The 26,015-nt window shown below is 39.9% G+C and overlaps 2 protein-coding genes across 11 annotated transcripts in view; both read left to right on the top strand.

Moving 5' to 3' along the window:
* The window catches only part of il1rapl2 (interleukin 1 receptor accessory protein-like 2), a 234,494-nt gene extending 230,150 nt beyond the window's left edge, over positions 1–4,344 (top strand). For all 4 annotated transcript variants that reach the window (XM_088989502.1, XM_088989503.1, XM_088989501.1 and 1 more), the window contains one exon: positions 426–4,344. In XM_088989502.1, coding sequence (XP_088845628.1) covers positions 426–514 — 89 coding nt within the window. In that variant the 3' untranslated portion in view covers positions 515–4,344. The remainder of the gene's footprint in view (positions 1–425) is intronic.
* Positions 4,345–5,440: 1,096 nt separating this feature from the next.
* The window catches only part of LOC148901615 (mitogen-activated protein kinase kinase kinase kinase 4-like), a 48,235-nt gene continuing 27,660 nt past the window's right edge, over positions 5,441–26,015 (top strand). For 4 of the 7 annotated variants that reach the window (XM_088989495.1, XM_088989499.1, XM_088989498.1 and 1 more), the window contains exons 1-10: positions 5,441–5,584; positions 6,524–6,589; positions 16,022–16,147; positions 22,036–22,092; positions 23,328–23,453; positions 23,556–23,666; positions 24,488–24,578; positions 24,683–24,813; positions 25,204–25,258; positions 25,372–25,450. In XM_088989495.1, coding sequence (XP_088845621.1) covers positions 5,528–5,584; positions 6,524–6,589; positions 16,022–16,147; positions 22,036–22,092; positions 23,328–23,453; positions 23,556–23,666; positions 24,488–24,578; positions 24,683–24,813; positions 25,204–25,258; positions 25,372–25,450 — 899 coding nt within the window. In that variant the 5' untranslated portion in view covers positions 5,441–5,527. Of the gene's footprint in view, positions 5,585–6,523; positions 6,590–16,021; positions 16,148–22,035; positions 22,093–23,327; positions 23,454–23,555; positions 23,667–24,487; positions 24,579–24,682; positions 24,814–25,203; positions 25,259–25,371; positions 25,451–26,015 lie in introns of those variants that run through there. The other 3 variants (XM_088989497.1, XM_088989496.1, XM_088989500.1) reach the window with 2 other exon arrangements.

Below are 26,015 nucleotides of genomic sequence, written 5' to 3'. Positions count from 1 at the left end.
GGCTTGAAAGTAAAGTGTAAATGGGGGGTTTAATTCTTAAATGAAAATAATTTGCTGTCAGTCCATGCGTAAAGTCGACAGCCCCTCACTTAATTCAAACCTCCCCGGAGATGCTTTTTTTTAGGCTTTCACTGTCGACCAGGGGGCTGGAATGAAAGCAAAGCCTGGCAAAATTATTAATTATTATTAATAATAACCGTACACAATTTTCATCCTAATCAATTTTGATTTAAACCAATCACTTGACTGTCACTGTATCCAAACTATTTTGAGCCCCTGAAAATTGATGTCTTATACTTTAATGGATGCATTTTGTCAAATTGAATTTGAAATTCATTTTATTGATAATATAATGATTAATAATCAGAAGGTTAGATTTTAAAGGTGATAATTGCTTAAAGCATTGTTATGCTTGTGCCCCCCAGGTTTCACAGAGCAGCCCACTTGGAAAGAAGCCCAATCTTCCCTTGAACAGCACCTTTGTCCCACTTACCAGCAGAGAACTAAGCTCTGATATCTGGTAGAAAACTTTGAAGAAACAGTGCTGATTCTGGATTTAAAAAGAGAAAAAGAAATTCTCACTTATATGAATGAGAAAACTGCTCACTTACTCTAAAACGCTTGGTCGGGACAAGATCTGGACTGGTTCTTGACCAATACAAACTGATTGATTAAACTGATTGTATATTTGTTCTGACCCTAACACCGAGTCACAGACTGATGTGTGACAAGTGGTGGGTAGGATTTCAAAGGACACAGAAGCTTGCAAAACAAGTAGACATGAAACAGAAAATCAGAGGAAGAAGCATAGAGATGGAGGATTTGTTGATGTCTTGAATGCAGAATTCAAAAGATCCCGATATGAACGCACTCTTTCGTGATCCACCGGCCATACGTTTGTGTTCGTACCACATTGAGAAGAGAAAAATAAATAACATTCCAAGACAAAATGCACAAGCAGTAATACTCTTATTTTAACAAGTAACTGTTAAATTTTGCCATACAACTTCAATTTTCCACCGCCTCAACGTAGAACATGAAATACATCAGTTAAATGATCAAACAGACGGTGTATTTATCCTCATTCTCACATTTTTTTTTTTTTGTTTTTTGTTTTGTCAGATTTGAGTGTTGGGCCTTGTGGGAGCGGGGGTTGATTGGTCTATACACCTGATGTTTTTCAGTACCTTAACAATTTGAAACATTTGGCTGTTAGAAAATTCATGTCCCACTTGGTCAGGTCATAAAATGAATGATTACAACCAACAAACTTGGTTGTAATCCAAACCAAAAAACAACAAACAACCAACAAACCATTCCATTTTTATTAGTACATACAGGGTATGTGTTACTTTAACTATCGGATTTTATTGGGGCACTTCTATGGTAGACATCCATTGATTACAATCAGTCTTAATCAAAGAAAAAAAAGGGAATTAAGAGGGAAATGATGTTTACAGGGGCACAGTGACCGACCGGCGAGCATGCACGCTTCAGAGTTCTAAGCTCATGAGTTCATCTCCCTGGTTCCGGGCCTTCCTATGTGAAGTTCACATGTTCTCCCTGTGCCGATGTGGGGTTTCTCTGGGTACACTGGTTTCTTCCCACACACTACAAAACATGCAGATTAGCTTAAATTGAAGTCTCTAAATTGTCCCTGCACCATAATTGAGCGGTGTCCAGTCCTGGTTATCCCCCACCTTCTGCCTAAAGTCAATTGTAACCAGCATAGCCATGACTCCAATGAGAATTAGCGGTATTGAAAATGGGTGTACCGAGGATGGTTACAACTGTAAAGCCAATCAAATTGTGCGCTATGAATAAACCCGGTCCACATTGTTTATTTGTTGAGCAAAGAGAATACTATTTGAAAAGCAAAGCCCCTTCAGTGTTCACCTGGTTGAACTGGTGAAAAGATCAATTGGAAAACAGGTGTCAACGAATGTTGTTTTTTTTTTTTGTGCGCATGATCACACATTTGGATGTATAAAAAGAAGGAAAAAACACTCGATAGACTAAATGACACAATCATTTGTTGCAGCGTCTTTTGGCTTGGGGGGGGGGGGTATAAGATAAGATGAGTGAAGAACACCTTTATTCATCTCACAATGGCAAAATTCCCAAATCATAGCAGCAAAGTTACGAAAGGAAGTAGAAGAACAAAATATAGGCCGTAAAGCAAGTGTCGTGGTGTTGCTGTAAAGCAACTATTGCGGTGCCATCTTGACAAAATAGCAGAATAAAACAACACAACACATATAGACAGTCATACAATCTAAACCCGTTTTCTACATCCTCTATGTTGTCTGAAGCAGTTATAGATGAAAAAGGAGAGGATCGAAGTGGATCAGGGATGTCATGCTAAAAATGTGCACATGTCTGCGACAAGCTAAGTTTTGAAAGCAAACAGAAAGGTGTAGCATCGATTGTGGATAGGGGTAACAGAAAAATAAAGACCGGTTCTCCAAAATATTGCAATTTAATTTGTTTTGTTCGGCTTTGTTGACACTTTTATCCTTCTTTATCTTAGGTGAATGGTTTACCTGGCTTAGTTTTTAACTGTTGTTTTGTTACAATAATCCCCGTACAGCTTCAATAATGTACACATAGATCTATACAGGAGTGATTTTTTCCCCATGTGATTTTGTTTATCTTTCATGATGGACCAGTAAAAGTCAACAAGGAATATCAACAGCATTGTTCTTTGTGAGTTTTAAGAAATAAAAAAAATATTATTCTTACCATGACAATTAAGCAAATATTTTTTTAATTTATGCAAATGTTCTGTGTTTTCTGGATATTTGAGATTATTTGATACGATAATTATCATTTACTTGGATGTTATATCCAATTGCAATATAAAGTATAGTGGTTGTTATTTTGATTTGCGGAAATTGTGTTGAATATTCTTTGAACATTTGGGTTGGAGTAATTTAATGAAAAATAAAATTCATGAGTTGTTTTATATATTTTTCAATGATTCTTCCTGCTATTATAAAGCATATTCCTGCTCTCTGCTCAACCCTCATCATGTCCCCCTTTAACTGCATATTTCATATATTCATTCCCCTTGATGTCTTCTCTTTCCTCTCTCATTCATCATTTGCAAGACTCAATACTCATGCTCCTGGCTGCAGGGTTGCAGGTACAAGAGCTGGATGATCATCTCCTCTTATTTAAGTTCATACTCTGCAAATCTTTTTTTTAATTACAGCCCATCAGGAAATATAATTAGCATTAATTGGATTTTCTTCCATGGATGTAAGTCAGCACGGGAGCATTTCATGGCAAGACATGAATGGACGGACACAGAACATTCAAACACATCCAGGTGAAACATGCAAGAGGGAAAGATAATTACTATATTTGAAATGTGTTTCTGTTATTTGCACTGCATAAGTTACTATTGGAGTCATCCTCTTTTTTAATGCACTGAAGGAAATGAGCAGCTCACCGCCAAAAGTTGAAATTGCAGAGTGATCTTTATAGTCAGTCTATTAAATAAATGCAATTGTGCTAAGAATGACTTTTGGGCAAGCCCCCACTTGTTTCTTATTGTATAAATAAATTATAATCCGACAATGTGCATCAGAGGCATCTTGTTGTTATCTCATATGATTGGAAATGATAGATCTCACTTAAATGATTTAGTTTGTCGAACTAACTCTGAACCATCTAGGAAGTGTATGTTATTTTGTAATTTATTTTTTAGACAAGCAAATTTATTATTATTATTGAATGATCTATAGCTGTCTTGGCTTTAAATTTTTGAAAGGGAAGAAATATGAATAAAAGCACAACGTCAAACAATGTAAATGCTAAATGATTGATAATCTGTAGTCTCATTAGATTATGCTGGAGCATCTATATTAAGATAATTGATCATTTATGAGTGTTAGAAGACTGATTAGCATCCCTCAGAGGCACACAGCTTGGCATTTGGCAAGACCTGGTTGACTCTATATGACGCTGTAATTACGATTTTGAAATGTGAAAATGTGGATTCCTGCAAATAAGAAAAATACTACAACTTGTAGAGAGGAACAGTCACTCACTGGAATGCCCTTTAATAGTTTTAAAGAATGAAGTATAGTTTTGATTGATTTGCTGTCAGAAATGCGTGTAAGTATGTGCATGTGTGTGTAGGCAGCTGACCATGGTGCGAACAGGGCCACTGTGTGTGAGACCACAGCGCAGGCATTCTTTGCTGTGGCATATTCACACACGAACACGCACACACACACACGCGCGCACACACACACACACACACACACACACACACACACACACACACACACACACACACACACACACACACACACACACACACACACACACAAATACTGCATGTATACTGTACTGTATAAACAATGAGAAAGCCACTTACCGTCCTGTAGTCAACATTCTTTATTTCTTCGAACATGCAGACGAATATAAAAATGTGCACCATTTCCAGTGTATCTAATTTTACCATGGTGACTGTGATTTCCCGACTAAGCCATGACACTTGTTTTTATTGATTTTCATGTCATTGTTTTATTGCATCTATACACTTAATAAAATACAATAAAATCAATCCACTAACTCAAAACCTGTTTTCTGATTTATAAACTCCAGTTAGATGGTACACTATACATACATTTTATTTTTAAAACTCAAATGATTTGTGCAAATGATATTGTGAAGAATGGCATTCAAATACAAAACACGGCTTTCATCGAATAAAGTTTTCACACACAAAAATAGGATTCAGACAAATATCTGTATGTGACACTATATTTAAAAAACTGTACGCTCTACATTGAGGAAATTACAATGTCCCATCACTGATGGTTTATTTTTGGAATGGGCCTGCATGCTCCCCGTGTGGTCCTAAATGGTGGCCGTGGGCACCATGTGGGAGACCCTGATTTGCTGTTTCCCTATTTTTCTTATCGCTACAGGCCATATGAAAGTGCGTGAGTTGTTTTTTTTTTACATGTATATTTCATTACATCATTTTCATTTAGGCGGGTTGGGGGTGGGGGTATCAATATTTTTCCTTTCTTTTGGGGTCTGTTTACTGAGGTTTTGTATTTCTTGCCGAAGGATAACAAAGAGGAAGCAGAACTGTTGTTTTGAGGGGGTTATCAAGCTGGAAGACGTCTGAGTAATGTAAGTCGAGGCAGACAGATTTTTAAAATAGAGTAACCACAAGAAAGATTAGTGAGGGACGAAAGCGAGAGATATTTAAAAGAAAGAAACTTAATTGAAATTATTTTAATTATTTAATTATTTATTATAATTATTAAAGTATTTCAGAACGCGATCAGCAAAATGTATAATTTATAGTACAGTACTTCATTTGATTGCATTATTGTGAAAGTATCTCCGGAAAAGGCGTGATTGACATAGTAGCTTGATACTGTTGGCATAACTTCAGAATGGACCCGAGAGAGACTAGTCCGTTAGTTTGACGAAGAGAGAACTAGACCGAGTCCATGAGTTGACCGCAGACATCAACGCCTTGGCAACATTAGTGGCAGTAATGTCGACCGAAAATACCACCCGAAGTCTGGATAGCATAGACCTGACTGCACTGAGAGTAAGACAAGACACAACTTCACCTTTAATGAGGCGTTTCTGCAAATTCTTGTACGTCGTGTCAATGTTAACCACAACTTTAATTAGTGTTCGTTGTGTTTGTCATTCCCAGCGTTGTTTTAGTACTACAGTGTATAATCACGTTATGAATAATTCTTGAGAATACTTTATGTTCACTGTCAACTTCGTACATGTCTAGTCTAGTAACACTTTTTTGCGACTGTTGTGGTCAGCACTGTCACTATCTTGTCGAGCGCACGCTTGAACAACTTTTTTGAAACGGACGGCTACTTCTTAGGTCCTGGTGAATCCAAATGGTTACCAGTGCGATATACACTTCTGAAATCAACAAATATGCGAATATTTTAATAATTTACTGTTTGTGAAACACTGTTTTAATGATTTCTCACAACAATTCTCACATGGCATATCATACACAAAATTGTATTTCTAATCTGCCAATGTTTACAATTTAAATGGTCACCGGTGAGTAATGTTTAGAGTAGACCACCACATTGGTCACTCCTTTGTCAAGCGTGACTTTAGTTTGTTCGGGCAGCAGTTTTCTTGGGAAACACTCTTGATGCTTTTCATACATTTACCCCACAATGTTGGGGGAGCCATTTTGGTCTACATTGACTGGGACAAATAAAATAACTTGGTCGTAAATTGTTGCCATGCTTGTGCATTGTTACACATGCAGGCGCTTTAATGACCACAACCATGCCAGATTGGAAATGAAGAAATGTATGGGGCCAAGTGTAGTGCATAAAAGTGATAATGTCATCCAGATTTGCAATTCCACTTCCTCACCCTCGGGAACAACTGAAATGTGCAATATGAGCCGCAGCAATGGTGTACTGTACAGTCTACCTTAAATTTTGTTGTTTTGTTGTATTGATGAAATCCACGTGTGTGTTTTTGGCCTTATTTTCTGTAGGATCCCGCAGGTATCTTTGAGCTGGTGGAGGTGGTAGGCAATGGAACATACGGTCAAGTGTACAAGGTGAGTTCTATGGTACAATGATACCTCAGTTTATGAACTTAATTGGTTCCCAGAAAGTTTGTGTAAGGCGAAAAGTTCGTCTGCCAAACATTTATTTCCCATAAGAAACCATTACAAATGAGAATAATCCATTCCCAGGTCCCCATGAAACAAAATTTTGTACTAAATTAGCCTTAAAACTACACAAAATATACCTTATTTTATGTATAATAAATGTGCTATTGTATTGTAATTAAAGAAATAAACTGCACTGTATAATAAAGTCGTTTTTCTTTACCTTTGTGATGGTCGTTGATGTAGTTGGCTCTTGATGATATCGCGAAGTTGGCGTGCTTTCTCTGCAATAATACCCTCACTCAGTGTCCCCTGCTAGCTGCTTTTCGTTAATCCAAATCAATAGAAGTTTTTCAGCCTCTCCTATTGCCTGAGACCGTTGCTTAGACAACACAGAAAGACCCTCAGCCACACGTAGACTTAGCATACTGGTACTGGGACGCTAAGAACAAAGACATTGCTAATCATGAAACTATGTTGTGGGATTTCTACATAACAAATACCTCTAATTGAAAATACAAACTAATTTCATTTTCCAGATCCCAAAATACATAGAGAGCTTTTGAGTGGAAAATGCAGAGTGGTTGAACAGGTGTACCGCGGTCAATTGTGTGTTTTGTGATCAGGCTGTGGAGTCATACTTTTTCACGTTTTGTGGAATTTTCTGTCTGTAAATGTTACTGTACACATTGAATTTGTCCTTAAAGCTTTTATTAAAACAACCAATGAAACAAAGGATCAAATAGAAAATCGGAGTATGCGATACAAAAATTGCAGTTCACACTTTTCCTGAAATCATTTAGTCCGAATGTCATTGCATCGTCCCCTCTGTACTTTAGTATTTTCATGGTTGCTGCTGGCTGGCTAGCCATCATACAGTACAAAGCTCACAAATCATTGCCTCTTTAGCGGCAAATAAGTAACACTTCTGAGAGGTATCGTGAACATGAAATGAGAGCGATTAGTATTTAGCAGGAGAATAAATGCCAAGGCTAATGCCAGAATCAATGATTGAGCATGTTGACATATTGCAAATAGTTAAATCAGCTATGTTATTTGTTTGGTTGCACAATAAAGTAGCACATTTTGATTTGGATGTTTGAGATCTGCACAGTAACAATATTATTTTGCATTTTTTTACTGCATTATTATTCAAAAGGCTTCATAATGATAATTTCAATGTTAAAGATCTAAATAGGAATGCAGATACTACATTTTTGCATCAGTTACCGTAGAAATTGTCTAATTGACAATTGTATCATTTAATATGACCAGAATTTTTTTTTAATTCTGTTGTATTGCATTACTGTTGGTATGAATTGGCATGGACGGTGAGTGTTACGGAATGATTTTGCTGATAAAGCCGAATATGCGAGAATGTGGTGTGAATTTGAATGACTTTTCGGAAGAACTCGCATGTGAGTCATGATTGCCTCCTTATTTCCTGAATGTGGCAAAAGAAGCATGTGAAGCATGTGTGTGTGCACTCACATATTTTTCTTACACAAGGGTAGAAGAGTACACATTGACACAAATTCATTGATTTCTTAACCAGTAAAAACAGGATGTGAATCATCGCCCCCGGAATCCTGATACCCTTCCCTTAGAAGAAGGTCGCAGAAATACTAGGTTTCCCCTTCCCATCATATGAATACAAGTTTTCGCTTGTATAAAATGTTAGCACTCTTATGTCCAGTCGATATCATTGTTCCAGCTGAAGTGATAGACTGTGGCATGCCCAATTCGGAAATCAATGCCTTGGTTGAGAGTTTTTGCTGGACTTTTCTCGAAAACTAAATGTGATGACTAATTGTTGTTGCAGTCACGCTTTATTTGTACCAGATGCAACTGACTGGGTGTAGTCGTATTTCACTTCATGGTGTCATCTTAGTCCTATGTAACACCAACCAATCGATCAATCAATTACAAGAGTTGTGGGTGTTGCCACTGTTGTAGTGGACTCATTTTACACACGTGTCATTTAAAATTTAACATTAATTTGACTTTTTTTGTTCACTGCCTTTGTACAAAAACTGCTTTAAAAGCAAAGTATTCACAATACAGAGTAATTTAGTTGATAAATGGTACACAATGTGATAATATAACCATAAAAGACAACAGTCTTCAGTTTGATTTTATTGGTAGCTTTTTATTGACTGTGTCCGATCATTTTTAAAAATTTCGTTCCATCACTGGAGACTTATGTCAATGGAATGTACCATCGCATTCACTGTATTTGACATTGTCAACTTCTTCAGTCTTATATAATTTGCATTGTTTGGATGTCCATTATTCTGATTGGCTATATTATGGTTTTAATACAGCTTTATGTAATCAGAATCAACAATGCTCGAAAAAGCTATAGTGGTGATTTTGTATTTAAAATTTGATGTATTACAAGTGCGACATGCTGTGTAACTGGTTAGCATTTCTGCCCCGTAGGTCAGGGATCATTGGTTTGAATGCAGGTACGTATTCAGAAAACAAGCACAGAGATTAACTGAACACTAAATTATCCATTGGTGTGATTGTGATTTGGAATGATTGTTCATCTATCCTAATGGTTTTCTTTTATATAGCATTACTCCGTCATCAAACCTGTACTATTCAGGAGTACTATTGACATGTATTACTCATGTGTCTTACTTGTCGGATTCGCCATCATACTATACAGCACTGCCTTGATAAATTAGCTATAAAAATAAATAGCAGTCAAGACATTTCTAAATAGGAACAATTTGAATGATATAATTACGTATTTTACACGATTTCAGACTGTCACACACACACACACACACACACACACACACAAAATAAAATGCAATAATTTCAGACTCTACAGGGTGCAGCAGGTTACGCGTAATGAAATTCAAAAGTAATTGTGCTCAAAAAGTAGCAAAGAGAGACAATATAATTGGTGTCAAGTTCAACTTTATGAAACAAGAAAAGTTTATAAGCACTATAGAAATCCACCATGTGGCACAGACATTATTTTCACATGCAAAGATGAAAGATGAAACACACTATTACTAATGCATTTCTCTCAGGCCTGGAAACAAAAGGGGTTTTTCACACCACAATTTGTACAACAAAGCAACATTATCATTGTCGTTACTACAGACACTGTGCCTGATATCCAAAAAAAGCTTGTGTGGACCACACACCTATATTTGTGGAATGCAGAGCCGTTAAATGTTTCAGATTATATTTAATTACGGGAATCTCTGAAGGCGACCTCACCAATAAAAATGACTTAAAGTGTGCTAAAACTGCAAAAAATTGAGCTACGAATTGGGGATTTTCAGAAAGTCCCGCCCCATTTCGTGACGTCACACCAAGACGTCTTGCCTTGCTCGAGAATCAAAACAATGGGTTCAGATTCGGGGAAGATGCTTTCTTGTTACTCATCCAGTTATGAATATGATTCAAATAGTTCTGAAGAGGAAAGCATAAATGTTTGCAATCGATTAAAGGGGTCCTCCCATATCAATTTGAGTCGTCAATGACAGCAATGTAGCGTCCCAGACAAAGGCAGAAGATGGCACCCAAGCTTCGTTAGAAATGGGCTGATTTGTCTGCTCATTTGTGCCAGCGAATAGCGAATACAGTGAGACATTGGCTTACGAACTTAATTGGTTCCCAGACAGAGTGTGTAAGGCGTGTGTATCCCCCCAAAAAATTTGTATCCCCCCAAAAAAATTTAAAATGAGAATAATCCATTCCCAGGTCTCAGTAAAATATAATTTTCAACTAAATAACCCTTAAAACTACACTACTGCGGCACACCATGAACCATCTCGCAGGCAAGAGGCAATCTTTGACGTGTTGCCACACGGACGAATATTAAATTACCCTCCCAGTCTTTTCAGCGCGGACACAGGACAATGACATAATATTGGCATAAAATGATTAATACATGTTTGTAAAATTTTAAATTTGAAAAAGGGGCATTGGGTAGTTTCTCACGGCACACCTGACGATCTCTCACGACACACAAGTGTGCCGCGGCACAGTGGTTGAAAATCACTGCCTTTTTCTATGTATAATAAATGTGCCATTGTATTGTAATGAAAGAAATACACTGCACTGTATAATAAAGTCACTTTATTTACATTTGTGATGGTCGTTGATGGCTCTTAATTGACACCTGTTGCTTTCTGACTTGGAAGGTCTTACGAAACTGAGACATCACATTATCATTCATCATGTTGATGATTCTCATAGACTTTTCTGGATGGAACTGTTCGATAAAAGCCTGCACATCAACTTCTGGATGGCCTGCTTCTGCTTGTCCTCTTGAAGGCAAATCAAATCCTCTGTGTTGAGGACCTCATTATGGTCAGCAACAAGCTCCTCGATGTCATCTGCCTCCACTTTGAGTCCCGTAGGTGCTGGCAGAGATGTTATTACAACAAAAGGCGCGAGTCCGATGATTCCACGGACGCAGAATAAAACGCGACAAAAGAAGGTGGGCGGGGCGATCCGTCCAGCACATTTGCAATCCCGGAAAGTACCAAACTTACGCCATCGCTCCTAACAATCGCCTCGGCAAAGCAAACTCTTGAACTTGCCAGCACAAGACACAGCGAGGTGTCGTAATCATGTCACTAGTGAGGTGACAGTGACTCGTTGAAATGTCCCAGTATCGGTGATGAGACGATCAACACGCACACCACACACATTCGCGATCCCGGAAAGCACCAAACTTATGCGATCGTGGCTAACAATCACCTCCGGCAAAGCAAACTGTTGGACTTGCCAGCACAAGACGCAGCGAGGCACGATACGTCGTAATCATCTCACTAGTGAGGTGACAGCGACTCGTTGAAATGAAATGAAATTGAAGTGTCTTCTTCGGCTGGCGTAGGTCGCGGGCAGCGGCCCCGCCCCAGCTGTCAACTCGCATGTGACAATTTCAGTGTCATTAGTCACGTGAAAGCATCGACTAAATAACGCCTTTGTGTAAAGTTTTTAGGCGAAGGATGGTAGCAATGGTGAACGGTACCAGGCTCTTTATTTGTAGAATGGTCGTAGAAAGTTACTCTCAGGGAAATGACACATAGCGTGAGAGATGTGTCAGGCTGAGATTCACATGACAGCCGTGGTGTGCACATGTGACACCACAAACGCACACCTCGTTCGTGTTTCTCTATGAACTCCTTCTCCTCGACGGTGATTATTAGGGGATCATCTTGCATACATTTCCTAATCGTGAAATTATCTGCAAAAAGCTCCTCGGAGGCGATCGACGTGTGAATTCAGAGAGAGGGGGTGTGGAAAGGTGCGCCGGCTGGATTGCTGTTCGGTCGTGTGCTTCCGCCGAACATCCGAAGATCACTCCGACAGCCGTGTTGGCTGTGTATCGCGAAAAGTAGTGTGTATTTCAAGGTTTAATTTTCATAAATTTGACGTTCGTAAACCGAAAAGTTCGTAAGGTAAGGTGTTTGTGAGCTGAGGTCTCACTGTAGTTGTCTTTCAAATATGTTAACTGAACAAAACTATTGTAGTTTTCAAGGTATCATCTACAATTCCAGCTTTAATAATATTTTCAAGTATTTGAGTAAATAACTTTTTCCATTGAACCCGCTCCATCGAAACATAAGTATTTACCTGTAAAAATAAAATAATTATTTTAGAAATAATTATTTAGTTAACTTCACCTCATTGATTTTCAAAGAGGAATGTGTGATACAGTAAAGTCTCGTTATATCGATACTCAAGGGAATCCGAAAAAATATCGATATAACCGGGACTATCGATATATCCGATCCTGTGGGGGGGGGGTGCGTAAATGCGGCATCTTTGTTATGGCATGTAATTTCATCATTGGGTTCATGGATTGCGTATCTAACATGTTTTTTGTACAGTAGTGAAGTGAAAAATAAAGTTGTGCATAAAATAAAAACGTCTTTACACTTTTTCATGACTATTTCCTTTCAAAAATGCAACCAACCAATGCTAAATCGTCAAGTTCTATTCACACGAAGCCACGAACGCCAGCATGTACAATCATATGAAAAACAGTGATTGTTGCAAACAAAGATATCTGGATGCAACACAATTAAATACTGTACATGGATGAAAAACCAAAACTGCAACGTTTACATAACTTACGTGACGTTCGAGAGTGCCTGAATAGAATGCCGGCGCGCAGCTGTGACGTTACAACAGCTTTTTGACTGAGAACCGTGTTGTATCCTGAAGCCGCCAGTAGAGGGCCCCCAGGCTCCATATGATACAGTATACAGTAAATCTTTAATCGATTGCAAACATGTATGCTTTACTCTTTCTCTTCTGTATTTGAATCATATCCATGAATGGATGTTTTAACAAGAAAGCATATTCTCCGAATCTGAAGCCTGTCATGATCTGGTTGGTGACCAACGGGGGGCGCTGTCTTGCTACTTTGTATTTTTTCCGTTCAGATGATTTTGATGTTTTACATTTTGTTCCTGCTGACTCTATTTTAATACAATTTGTCAAACAACCTCCTGCTCCCTCCTGCCTGCTTTTTGGGATCCGAACCCGCCATCACCACCTCGCAAAACCTTGACAGAATGAATCGGCCTACCATCGGATCCCGCAGGTACATCGGACCCGTCTCATTTCCACCCTGTGCCTGGCAATGCTACGTCCACGTTAGCGCAAGCCTCGTCGAGTTTGAATTGCGTCACTCGACGAGCCGCAACGTCCACGTAAACGTCCGGCCGAGACCTCCTTCCAGGTGGCCGTCCAGGGTGACACTGGGTGACTGGCATTGCACGCCCACGTCCAGCCACGCTGTCGTCGTGCATGACGAATTGAGTCTCATCCACGACGAGCCGTGCAACGTCCGCGTCAACGTCAGTCCGAGACCCCACTCACCGCTGGATCCCGGAGCGGCTCTGGACTGGTCTCGTTCCCCCGGAGCCGGGCAGTTCACGCCCACGTCGGCGTCCGACCGAGACCTGGTCCCATACGGCCGCACGGGGTGCCATTCTGCGCCTGGCAGTTCGACGTCCACTCAGAGCCATGCGCCGTCGCGTGAACGTGCGAGAGGGATCGCACTCACGCCCACGACGATCCGTGCCGCGTCTTCGTCCACCCCAGGCCGAGTCCCGTTCCCATCAGGCCGCCGCCCGTCGTATGCTGGAGAGGCAGCGGTTGCCCTCTCCACCGACCGTTCCCTGGCGAGTGGACCTTTTGGGAGACTGTTGGGACTTCTGGAAGCAGCCCCTTGAAGGGGGGGTACTGTCATGATCTGGTTGGCGACCAACGGGGGGCGCTGTCGGCCCCGCCTACACCTGCACAGGTGCTGGTCGTCCCGATCAAATTGGCGACCAGCGGGTAGCGACGTCAGCCCTGCCGGCAGCCTCGCAGGTGCTGGTCGTTATAATCAATAACACTTAAAAGGACACCTGGCACGATCATCCGGTGCCGATTCATTGTTTGTTTGCTGCTTGGTTGCAGCATGCATCGTGTACGTGTTTGTTTAACCTTGGCGGACTTTTACTTTTGGTCTTCTTTTGCTACTTTGTATTTTTTCCGTTCAGATGATTTTGATGTTTTACATTTTGTTCCTGCTGACTCTATTTTAATACAATTTGTCAAACAACCTCCTGCTCCCTCCTGCCTGCTTTTTGGGATCCGCACCCGCCATCACCACCTCGCAAACCGTGACAGAGCCATTGTTTGGATTTGGTGTTTTATTACACTGCGTGTTTTGGGTATTGTAGATGCTATAAAACCTTTTTCTGATGTCAGTCAAGAAACACAAAAAGTGATGTTGGTTGCCCTTTAATGCACAGTATGGAATGTACAGTCATTTTCAAAATCATGACGCTTCAGCAGACAAAACAACAAACATTGTTGCAAAAAACGCTTGCATTCATGTAACAGTACATGTACATAACACTGCAATTAGTATGTATGTAAGCTATTTAAAAAAGTCATCAATCTTCTTCTGCTTCCCATTTTTATATTTTAATATGAACACTTCCATCTTGTTTAACGTTTCTAAAAAAACTGATGCATTTTCTACGGATTCAAAGAAAGATCGCGTGTCCGCAACCCCTTGCAACGCTTTTGTCGAAGTTGCAAAAGGTGTGCATTCAGTCGGTTCTTCTTCAACGTCATCAGCATCATCATCATCACGGGAATCTCCTGTGGCATACTTGGCTTTGACCTCCGCTGCGATATCCGCATCTGATGAGCTTGGGAATGTCGCAATGTCTTTGTCGACTGCGACATACGATGCAATGTCGGCGACTTTTAGCTTTTCAGCCAACACTGCAAGAGGAATGTTGTCGTCATCCTCTTCGTTAGCTGCAGATGTTTCCTCACTGCACCCTGGATTTTCAAATTTGCAGTGACGGAAGCAGTTCTTGATGGTGTTTTCGGACACCGTGCTCCACGCTTTGGAAATTGCTCTGATGGCATCCAAAACAGTCCAGTGCATCTCTTTCCCCTTTTCCATCGCTTTCATGATCTCCTGTAAAAAAATTATTCTGTAGTGGACTTTTAGATTTTGGATAATACCCTGGTCCATGGGCTGCGTATGGCTTGTGGTGTTCGGTGGCAAAAACACCACCCTGATGCATCGAAGGTCATAGCTGTCTGGATTGGGATGCGCTGGACAGTTGTCGATGACCAAGCATATTTTTCTGTTCTCACGCCTGAGCTTTTTATCCCAGCTTTGCAACCATTCACTAAAAATGTCTGATGTCATCCAAGCGTTTTTGTTTGCTTTGTAGGTGACCGGCAAACTCTTCACGCCACTGAAGCACCTTGTTTTTTTTTATTTCCCGATAACAATAAGTTGTAACTTATCGGTACCCGTCATGTTAGCGCACGGCATGATTGTAAGTCTTTCTTTTGAACGTTTACCCCGCGGCAATCCTCATCCTTGTAGACATAGGATTTCTCTGGCTGCAGCTTGTAAAACAAACCAGTTTCGTCAGCGTTGTATATGTTGTCCGGGTGGTAATCCCTCAGCAGCTCTTGCAGTCTGCCATTGTGCCAGTCGTCAACTTGGTTTTGATCCACTTTCTTGGCCTCTCCAGTGATCTTGCGTAGCTTCAGATCCTTCCAAAGTCAAAAAAACAAAGTCATCTTTATTGTCAAATACAGTACTGTATGCTAATATGCATTACATACAGCACAGATGACATTATGTAATGTCCTCTCGGACCCAGCATGCAAGGCACTTATAATGACTTTAACAAACATACAGTAATACAGTACAGTAAACATGAAACATGAAAACGCAAATTTGCCAGGAGAGGGGAGCCACATGTTCACGGGCCGCCGTCTTGGGAAAAACAAACATGTACGACAACACAAAGATAAAGAGTCATTCATTCATTCTTCAGGACTTGCTGTACCTTTCGTTCCTTGTAGCGATTTAACCAGCCTTTGGAGCATTTAAAGTCGTCATGGCCCAATTGTTTTGCAAGCGCTTCAGCCTTGGTCTTCAGCATCGCTCCTGATACCGGGACGTTCTGGTTCCTCGCTTGCCTCATCCAGGTATGCACCGCGTCCTCAACATCAGGGTGTGCCGCCTTTCTCATCCTCTTTGAGCCAGGTCAGAAGTTCAGCGCTTCGTATGCCGTCTTTATTTTATCCTTACTCTTCAACCATGTCGATAAAGTATTTTGTGGCACGTCAAATTCCTTGGCAATAGAGGATTTGCTCCGAGTTGGATTCTCCTCAACTGCCATGATTGCCCTGTGCTTCGTTCCGAGATCACAATTCTTTCGTTTCGCCATTGTTGAAGACACACGAGGAGCCGTCTGATACACACGAGCTGCCGTCTGAAAATGGCGTCTGCTCGGGAGAGCTCCTCACGTAACCAAGACAGGTGACCAAGTCGACCAATGGCGTGACCGATATATCGATATAAACAACAAAAATGACCGGCGGGGGATGAAAAGGAGCACCGTAATAACCGGATTATCGTAATAACCGGGTGTCGTACTAAACGGTACTAATTATACATAAAAAGACTAGAAATGTGCAAGGGAAATGAAAATAGTATCGTAATAAGCGGTACTATCGATATAACCGATATCGATATAACGAGACTTTACTGTATTTGGAAAATGGAGTTAATTTATTTAGTGTTTGTATCTGACATCAGGCAAGTTATTACGATGGAGCTAAATCTGAGGTTGTTCAAGTGTAGACAGACACTTCAAGATGGTAAGCTTCCTACCAAATTGAGTGGTCGAGATACCATTATACTGGAATTTACTCAATACCATGGAGGTATTGCAAAGTTCATTTGCAATACCTACAGAACTGCAATGCATATATGAAATGTCCACATTATTCAAATTTATTTACAGTTTCAATGTGTGCCACAATTTCAATTATACATAGAAAGCTTAATAGCTCATTTCTGGAAGGAGAAAGGGATTCCAGACCCATCAGTTCAACCTTACATGTATTATTATTATTATTATTTTATTATTATTTGTGTAAGCTCTCAGTCGTACAGGAGTGGTCCATCGATGAGAAGGTTTCTTCAGCCGTCATCTGTACAAAAGTGAAGGTTTCGGACGTTTCACCTCCTATCCAAGAGGCTTCGTCAGCGAACTAAAGTCTGACTGGTCGTATCGGCCCCATTTATATATCCCTAATGTCCAGACATGGTGGCGCCGGACACCGCTATGATAGGTCCCTACTCTCAGGTTGGGGGGGGGGGGCAGAGGACCCCTCCCTGTGGCCCCCACTGATTGAACCCATCCCTGTGGCCCCCACTGATTGAACCCCTCCCTGTGGCCCCCACTGATTGAACCCCTCCCTGTGGCCCCCACTGATTGAATCAGTGGGGCCACAGGGAGGGGTCCTCTGCCCCCCCCCCAACCTGAGAGTAGGGACCTATCATAGCGGTGTCCGGCGCCACCATGTCTGGACATTAGGGATATATAAATGGGGCCGATACGACCAGTCAGACTTTAGTTCGCTGACGAAGCCTCTTGGATAGGAGGTGAAACGTCCGAAACCTTCACTTTTGTACAGATGACGGCTGAAGAAACCTTCTCATCGATATTATTATTATTATTATTATTATTATTATTATTATTATTATTGTCACAATTTGCAAGGTGGTGATGGCAGTTGTGGATCCCAAAAAGCAGGCAGGAGGGAGCAGCAGGTTGTATTTCAGAAATTGTATTAAAATAGTCAACAGGAACAAAATCTAAAACGTTAAAATCATTTGAACAAAAAAATACAAAGTATCAAAAGAAAAACCAAGAGTAAAAGTTTGCCAAGAGGAAACAAACACAATGCACAATGCATACAATGACCCGACGCCGAATGGTCGTGCTGGGAGTCCTTTTGACTGCCACTGATTGGAACGACCAGCACCTGTGCAGGTGCAGGCGGGGCCGACAGCGCCACCCGTTGGTCGGCAACTAGGTCATGACAAGTATTATTATTATTATTATTATTATTATTGTTGTTAATAATATTGTTTTATACAGCGTCTTATAAGGCACCCAAGCACATTTCTTACTTCCTCCTCTGACTTTGTTCCTCTGTGACCTATTTATTCTTTTTTTTCTCTCATTTTTTGCCACAACACATGCACACAAGAGATGGACTTGGACAACCCCTGCCTTGTGTTAAACAGTACTAATTGTGTGGTACAAGTTTTGGACACATGGAATAAAGAGCCCTTTCATAAAAGTAAGATAGTCTTTTGAGAAAAAATGACACTTAACAAAAATAGTGTAACCGGAGTTCTATTTCAGTCCAGTAGCAACAGACTGCTTGTTTTGACTTTGGTTAATTAAGAATAGTCTCTGTACCATATATGCATGCTATTTTGAAGAAAAAAAGGAGAAAGACGGAAAACATAGGATGAATAGTAGCCAATCAAATACAGTATCACTTTTAGGTAGGTTGTTTGTGACTTTACTTTTCACTCCTTGTCGAGTCATCATTTTCTTTCATCGCATGCTTGCAAATGCACATACACTTGCAGGGCGTTTTCTTGTTTGTAAAAGGAACTTCCCTTCCGCGCAAGTCACTTGTCTGTGCTGTGAGAGAAAAACACTCTGTGTGTTTCTGAGTAAAACTTATGGCCCAGACACCAACTCTGAACCTCTTTGTTGGTTTGAGTTAAACATCAAAATAGATTAACTAAAGTGCCCTCTGGGATCAATAATATATCAATCACACCCCAAACAAAGCATGAAATGCACTGCAAAATCAGAACACTTGTGTTTAGCATGTCATTTTCTGTCAAGGGTTATTCGTTATAGGTCTTCCTCATCATGTTGCTCCCACGGCTGATGCGTTGTGACACATAAATGACTTTAAAAACCAAGCTGTACCTTCATGCAATCCTAAAATGTGAATCAACTTCCTTAAATCACTTGGGTTTCAAAAGCTCAACTTCCTCTCGTTTTGGGGTTGAACCATAAAAAGGGACTTGGGTCAATATTTTCCAACTTGAGTTCTGTATATGTTTGTAGGGAGCACAAAAGAAAGAAAAAAAAGTGACTTAAGTGGAGCCATGGGAGCAAGCAAAGCAGGATAAAGGAAGGAAGAGAGAGGTGAGAGGAAGAAAGTCGGAGCTCAAGGGAGGAAGGAAGAGCTCGGAGAGCGATGAAAACTAGAGAAGAGAAAAGCAGCGAATCACCCAAGTGTGTTGCTGACATGGGTGTCACAATGTGACCTGTTTAAAGTTTATACCGACCTCTCATATTCCTAGGCACTCAGCAACGTTCCCAATATCTTTGTAAAAGGATACATTTAATCCCAGATTTATTTTATCTTTTCTTGAACAGTGTAAATCATTTCCTTCCTACCGTGCCCTATGATTAATCCATCAAAATACACAAAGGATAAAAAATTATAAGACACTCCAGGTGTACTTGTCACATTCCGCGAAATATAACTCATTTTTATTGGAATTTGGAATGTACTATTCAAAATCCAGAGTGTGGATTTTGTTTCTATCATGACCAAACCAGTAACTGAATAAAAGTTGTGTATTTTCTGCGTCATCAATCTGAAATAACATCCTGTTTTTGTATTCTAAACGTATATGAAATGAGATTGAATGTTTGTTTTTTTTTTTCAAGCAGAAACAGAACATTGATTAATACACCGATACAATATATGCATTTTTTTTGTTTTGTTTTGTGAGTGAACTTCAATGAAACATCAACACTAACCAAGTGGTGCAAGAATAAGTTGAGCTCCAAACACGTCACTGCTGACTATTGCGCGTGTTGTCGACAGGATGTCTCCAATCATTCTCCATGTTTGCTTTCAATCGAAATTGTTGTTGTTACAAGTATGAATATGGAGCTACATGAGAATAGAACAGCACTTTGGATTTCCTGCCTCACGAATATGACCTACAGATTGTTATTTACGAGACAGAAACCCAGGCAGAGAAATTGTGGCTGATGTAGTTTCACACAGAGAAAGTAACAGGGGTCAAAGGTGTCTGTCTTTTTGGCTATGTGCTGTCTGTGTTATAAATGTCTCTATTGCATCTAATTAAAATATGCATAAATATATTATTTTGACCTTTTCACTGACACAATATTTATAGAGTACTCTGACACTGTGCGTGTGTATGTGTGCGTGTGTGTGCGCGTGTATCTGTGTAATGAATAGCATTTGTATTTCACCATACAGTAAAGTCTCGTTATATCGATATTCAAGGGAGTCCGAAAAAATATCGATATAACCGGGACTATCGATATATCCGATCCTGCGCCGAACTGCATTAAACAAAAGCCGCCAAAAGAGGGCAGCCAAGCGCCATATAAGAAATGGAGCTGGCCATTAGCTCCCTTTTTTTGGGTGAGAGATGTTCCCCCAATGTTGCCTCAAAATGGCACATATAATTCTTTAATGATTGTAAACATGTATGCTTTAATCTTCGGAACTACAGTGTATTTGAAACATATTCATAACTGGATGTGTAACAAGAAAGCATATTATCCGAATCTGAAGCCATTGTTTGGATTCACAAGCAATGCAAGACGTCTTGGCGTGAAGTCATTTTTATTTGCATTTGAATAAAAAGTGACATCGGCTGTCCTTTAATACACAGTATGGAATGTTAATAATTTTCAAAATCATCGCGCTTCAGCAGACAATAACCGGGTATCGTACTAAACTGTACTAATTATACATAAAAAGACTAGAAATGCGCAAGGGAAATGAAAATAGTATCGTAATAAGCGGTACTATCGATATAACCGATATCGATATAACGAGACTTTACTGTATTTAAATGTGATTCTGTTTGATTCACTCAACTATTCGACAAATGTGAAGCTTAAGTATATGTGTGATGTATCGGACAGTGTCATGAAATACTTGCGCTTATTAATTGTGCGTGTGCGTACGTGCGTGTGTGTTTGTGCGCATGTGTATATGTATGGGTCTCTGTCACTTATGTATGCGGTAAATATGAAATGTTCAGTCGAACATTTCACATTTATAACTTGTGATGGTAGCACAGTTAACAGACACCATCGTGACAGGAAATGCAGAAAGGCCATTTCCTTATTTGTCACAGTTGTGCTCAAATGCCAAAATTTTATGCAATTATAGGAATGCTGTCAGGGGGAGAATGAAAAATTGTGAGTGGGGTTGACAGTACCTCACGTAGTTTTATTAATATACATCGTTAATATACATGGTGTAACAACATTGCATTTAATTCTTGATTAATTCTGCCTTCTTTTGAAGCAACCTAATAAACAGGATATTGAAAATATTAAAATTGTGAAAAATTTTGCCTTTATGGCTCTCCCTCAAAACTTTGGTCGCCCTCAACACGGTGCAACACGAAGTTTTCAGAGTAAACAAAGTACCGCAAAATGCATTGTGTGTCCTTTCTCGGTCACGGGCATTCCTTCCGTGACGTGACGTCAGGAATCGTCAAAAATAAGACTTCCTGAATATTCAGCGCGAGTATTCAGCGCGAGTCTTAAAACATAAAATATAGCTATATGCGGTGGAATCTTTGTAAAATCCGCTCAGTAGAAGTCATTTGAAGTGATTTTTACAAATTATGGACACCACTTGTCCGGAGGCGTCGGTTGTCCTTTAAAGTTCCGAACTTATCTCAGTGTATCGCAAAACAATAAACATGTGTCAACAGGAAGAACGTTTCCAGAGACTTGAGCTGTTGTGGTAAGCGAATGAAAGAACATAAATAAACACCTAAAATCTTTCACACCAGTATTTGTGTGGGAGTTAAATTTTTTTGGCTTTCATTTCCCGTCAATCCCATATCCCCAAAGCGGCTTCGGCATGGGGAGTATCTTGATAAAGTAACAACAGACTACAGACACCTATTATTGACATATTATTGCAATTGATCATGACTTAACTATCCTTCCACTGATATTATTCTTCATGTTTCGTGACAGGGTCGCCATGTTAAAACAGGTCAAATGGCAGCCATCAAGGTCATGGAAGTCACAGAGGTAAAGTCCCATTTCATCTTTATTCCTTTTATTCACACACACACACATGCACACGCACACACACGCATACACACGCATGCACACAAACACGCACGCACATATATTGCTCTCAAATGTTTAGCCTTAGGCGAAATTTATAGAAAATGTAAAAAAAGTTTACACTACAGTGATATCATATCATAAGTCGGCATTTAAGTACAGTAGATGATTTCAGATGGTGATTTCTTCGTCTGAAGCAATTCATTGAAACTCTTAACAACAATGGTGGGTATCCCCCAATGAAAAAGGTTAACGTCTCAGTAACTCGTCATGTGCCCTTGATCATAAATTACAGCCTGACAACGACGTCTCGTGCTGTTCACAAGTCGACTTATTGTCTGCTGTAGCATGGCATCCCACTCTTCTTGAAGGGCAGCCCTGAGGTCATTGTGGTTCAATCACAGCCAATAGAAACAAATGACAATAAAATGACTGGCCAATGCTTTTCCTGTGTCACTGCTGTTATCTACAAAAAAAAAATCTGGAGTTCTTTTCAATATTATGAGCTTTTTTCCCAGAGAATCATGAGTTTTTACAGTAAAATGAGCTTTTTAAAGGTGGAGTGTGAAGTCAACTTGGCTAACCATCTTTTGAGTAATACTGACTGCTCAAACAATTTAAAGCATACTTTGGTGTGTGTGTGTGTGTGTGTGTGTGCGTGCGTGGTGTGTGTGTGTGTGTGTGTGTGTGTGTGTGTGTGTGTGTGTGTGTGTGTGTGTGTGTGCGTGTGCGTGTGCGTGTGCGTGTATGTTTTTTAACCCAACCACCAAGTTTCAGACCTCGAGCAATGATCTTAACAATGAAGATGCTTTTGTCTCGAGTGACGTCATTCAAAGAATGCCGTGTCGCCAGTCAGTCATTTTACTGCATTGTTGATTGTCCTGTTAACTCCTCTTTGCCATTGTTATCAAGTTATTTGTGAAAATACCTTGGCACTGCATGGTGATGCACTGTTCACATTTAGGCAAACAGTCATTTGAGGGGCCAAAGGAAAGTAATATAAGCCACGTAAATAGATCAGAAAATTGCAATTATATATTTTGATGGGTTAACATTTTTTTTTGCACAGAAAAAAAGGCATAAAAATCACTTGTCATTACTCAAAAAGTACGGTACACACTAGTATAATATAATTCTGTATGTTAACATTTGTAAAGACAATGCTAAGGTCCTAATTTGTCTCTTTTTTTCTCCAGGAGGAAGAAGAGGAAATAAAATTGGAGATCAATATGTTAAAGAGTTATTCCCACCACAGAAATATTGCAACGTATTATGGAGCTTTTGTTAAGAAGGGACCTGCTGGACAGGACCATCAGCTATGGGTTTGTTCCTTTACTGTATAATGGAGAGCTTTTTTTTAATAAAAGCATCAGTTTTCCACGTGAATGTAACCCCCTAACCTCTGATGACATCTGTCAATCCAGTTGGTGATGGAGTACTGTGGAGCTGGCTCGGTGACGGACTTGGTAAAAAAAACAAAGGGTAGCTGTCTAAAAGAGGACTGGATTGCCTACATCTGCCGAGAGGTTCTCAGGGTAAGGTCACACAAATATACCAAAGCTACAAAAATAAGTTATGAGCATCCACATCCTTTGAGATCCTTTGTTCTACTACTGTTTAAGACATGGTACTTTATGACTGCTTCATGAGACCAATATCATTAACGCGAAAGAGTGAATGAAGTGTTGACTAGTTATGTTTCTGTATTTGTTGTGTAGATGTGATAAATATGAAGTCATCAAATGGTTCGAAATTCATAATGGCCCTCCAATGAAAAACAGAATTACAATGTTGCCTGCAACAAAAAGGAATGTGACATTCCTGCTGTAAGGGGTTTATTGATACTATATTCTGTGTTATGGTTTTCATCATGAGGTAGCACGAGGTCCTGAGAACCACCTTCTCAATAAACTAGAAGGGTTCTGCGCACTCTTTGGCATGATGGACAAAGTGGGCATGTTGCCAGTATTTTTTTTTCTGCAATGCTGTCTTCTTATTGTTTCAACATCATAACACGCACAAGCTCACCAGAGACTCAGGATTGCATGGTGAAGTCATTGTCAGAATTCGGACTTGCTTCCTCTGTTTATTTAACTCAGTTTGAAGAAGTGAGAGTACACACACACGCACACACACATTCACACTCACATGCACACACTTGAACATTGTCCTACTCATTGGTATCCTGTTCTACTCAGCTCTACCACTTAAACTAATAGTCACTGGTATTTTTTCCTGAAGGGGAAAAGCATCTCAACAAGCTTGAAATACTATTACCCTATTCATTGAGTGTTTATGACCTTGTTTGTCATCTGACTGTGTGCATGTGTGTTTTTTGTGCATGTTTGTCCTCCAGGGTCTTTCCCATCTCCATTCCCATCATGTGATTCACAGGGACATTAAGGGACAGAATGTTTTGCTTACAGAGAATGCCGAAGTAAAACTTGGTATGGCAGTGGCATGTTCAGTACATGTGGATCGCTGCAGGCACAACAATACACCGTGCAGTGATCGCATAGCATTTTATGGTGTTATGTTACGTGTGTTTTAGTGGATTTTGGGGTTTCCGCACAGTTGGACAAGACGATTGGTCGAAGAAACACCTTCATCGGAACTCCATATTGGATGGCTCCAGAGGTCATTGCTTGTGATGAAAATCCAGAAGCCACATATGATTACAGGGTATAAAAACATATTTCTAAATACGTGACACAGGGCAGTATACAGTATATCTGTCCCAAAAAACCAACAAAATACAGAATTCTTACATTTCTAATCACCTCTATTTGTATATACTACATGTGCGTATGTGGCAATGTTAAGCAAGTGGTTAGCACATCTGCATTAGAATTCTGAGGTCTGGAGTTCAAATCCAAATGTCAGTATCCTATGGTACCTGATATGTGTATATTACAAAAGGACCAACTGCGCATGTCACACATTAGTTCATCTTTTGACAAGCTGCCACTGTTTACGAGTGTTTTCACAGAGTCGTCCAATGTATTCAGTTCATCCTGACGTTTAGTGCGTGTACCTCTCAAACGTTTTTTTCTCCCATTTCTTTCTTGTCAGAGTGATCTTTGGTCTTTAGGCATCACTGCTTTAGAGATGGCAGAAGGAGCCCCTCGTAAGACACTTCCTGCATTATTACTTCTTGTAAATTGTACTTTCCCACTCTGGATTTATCTTTGACTGATATTTTTGTCCTCTTTCCTTCCTTGAACCAATGTTTGTGTGTAGCTCTCTGTGACATGCATCCCATGAGAGCTCTGTTTCTGATTCCACGCAACCCTCCACCCAGACTTAAGTCCAAAAAATGGTGAGCTTGCACATCGAAACATGGATCCACACACATACACAAAAGCTACTCGACCCCTTTGGTGAAATAAAATGCAATAAAAGAAGTCTGTCAAAATTTTCTCAAAGCCACCAGAAAGACAAAGGAGAAAGGTAACTAGATGTTGTTTGCGAACAAATCCTTTGGTTGAGCATTCGCAATTTGTTGTACTGACAATAAAAGGTTTATACAGACCATTTCAACAAAAAGCATTTTATATAGAGCTCGTCATTATTAGGGTTGCTGATTAACTTATTGTAATATACAAATAAATGTGATTTATAATTAAGGAAATTGGCAAAAATGAGATGATGCGAAAAAAGCACACTGTCTCAGGAAAAACATTGTATCATGATTCATGAATGAGCCATTTTAATCAGTGTAATTCACATTTCTTTCCGGATTTGACTTGTAAGCACTTATAAACTCATGAACAAAAAAGCACACATTACATATCCATCTTAATATATATTAATAATATTCCTCCCACTCTTATGTCAGCCCCTTCTGTCCTTTGCAAACTGAATATACCCTTCAGATTGAACTG

This window comes from Hippocampus bargibanti, linkage group LG02, assembly GCF_051943395.1.
Source record: "Hippocampus bargibanti isolate YZ-2025 linkage group LG02, ASM5194339v1, whole genome shotgun sequence".
Classification (NCBI taxonomy): domain Eukaryota; kingdom Metazoa; phylum Chordata; class Actinopteri; order Syngnathiformes; family Syngnathidae; genus Hippocampus; species Hippocampus bargibanti.
The sequence above is the reverse complement of the archived record's forward strand: the minus strand, read 5'-3'. Positions and strand labels throughout refer to the sequence as shown.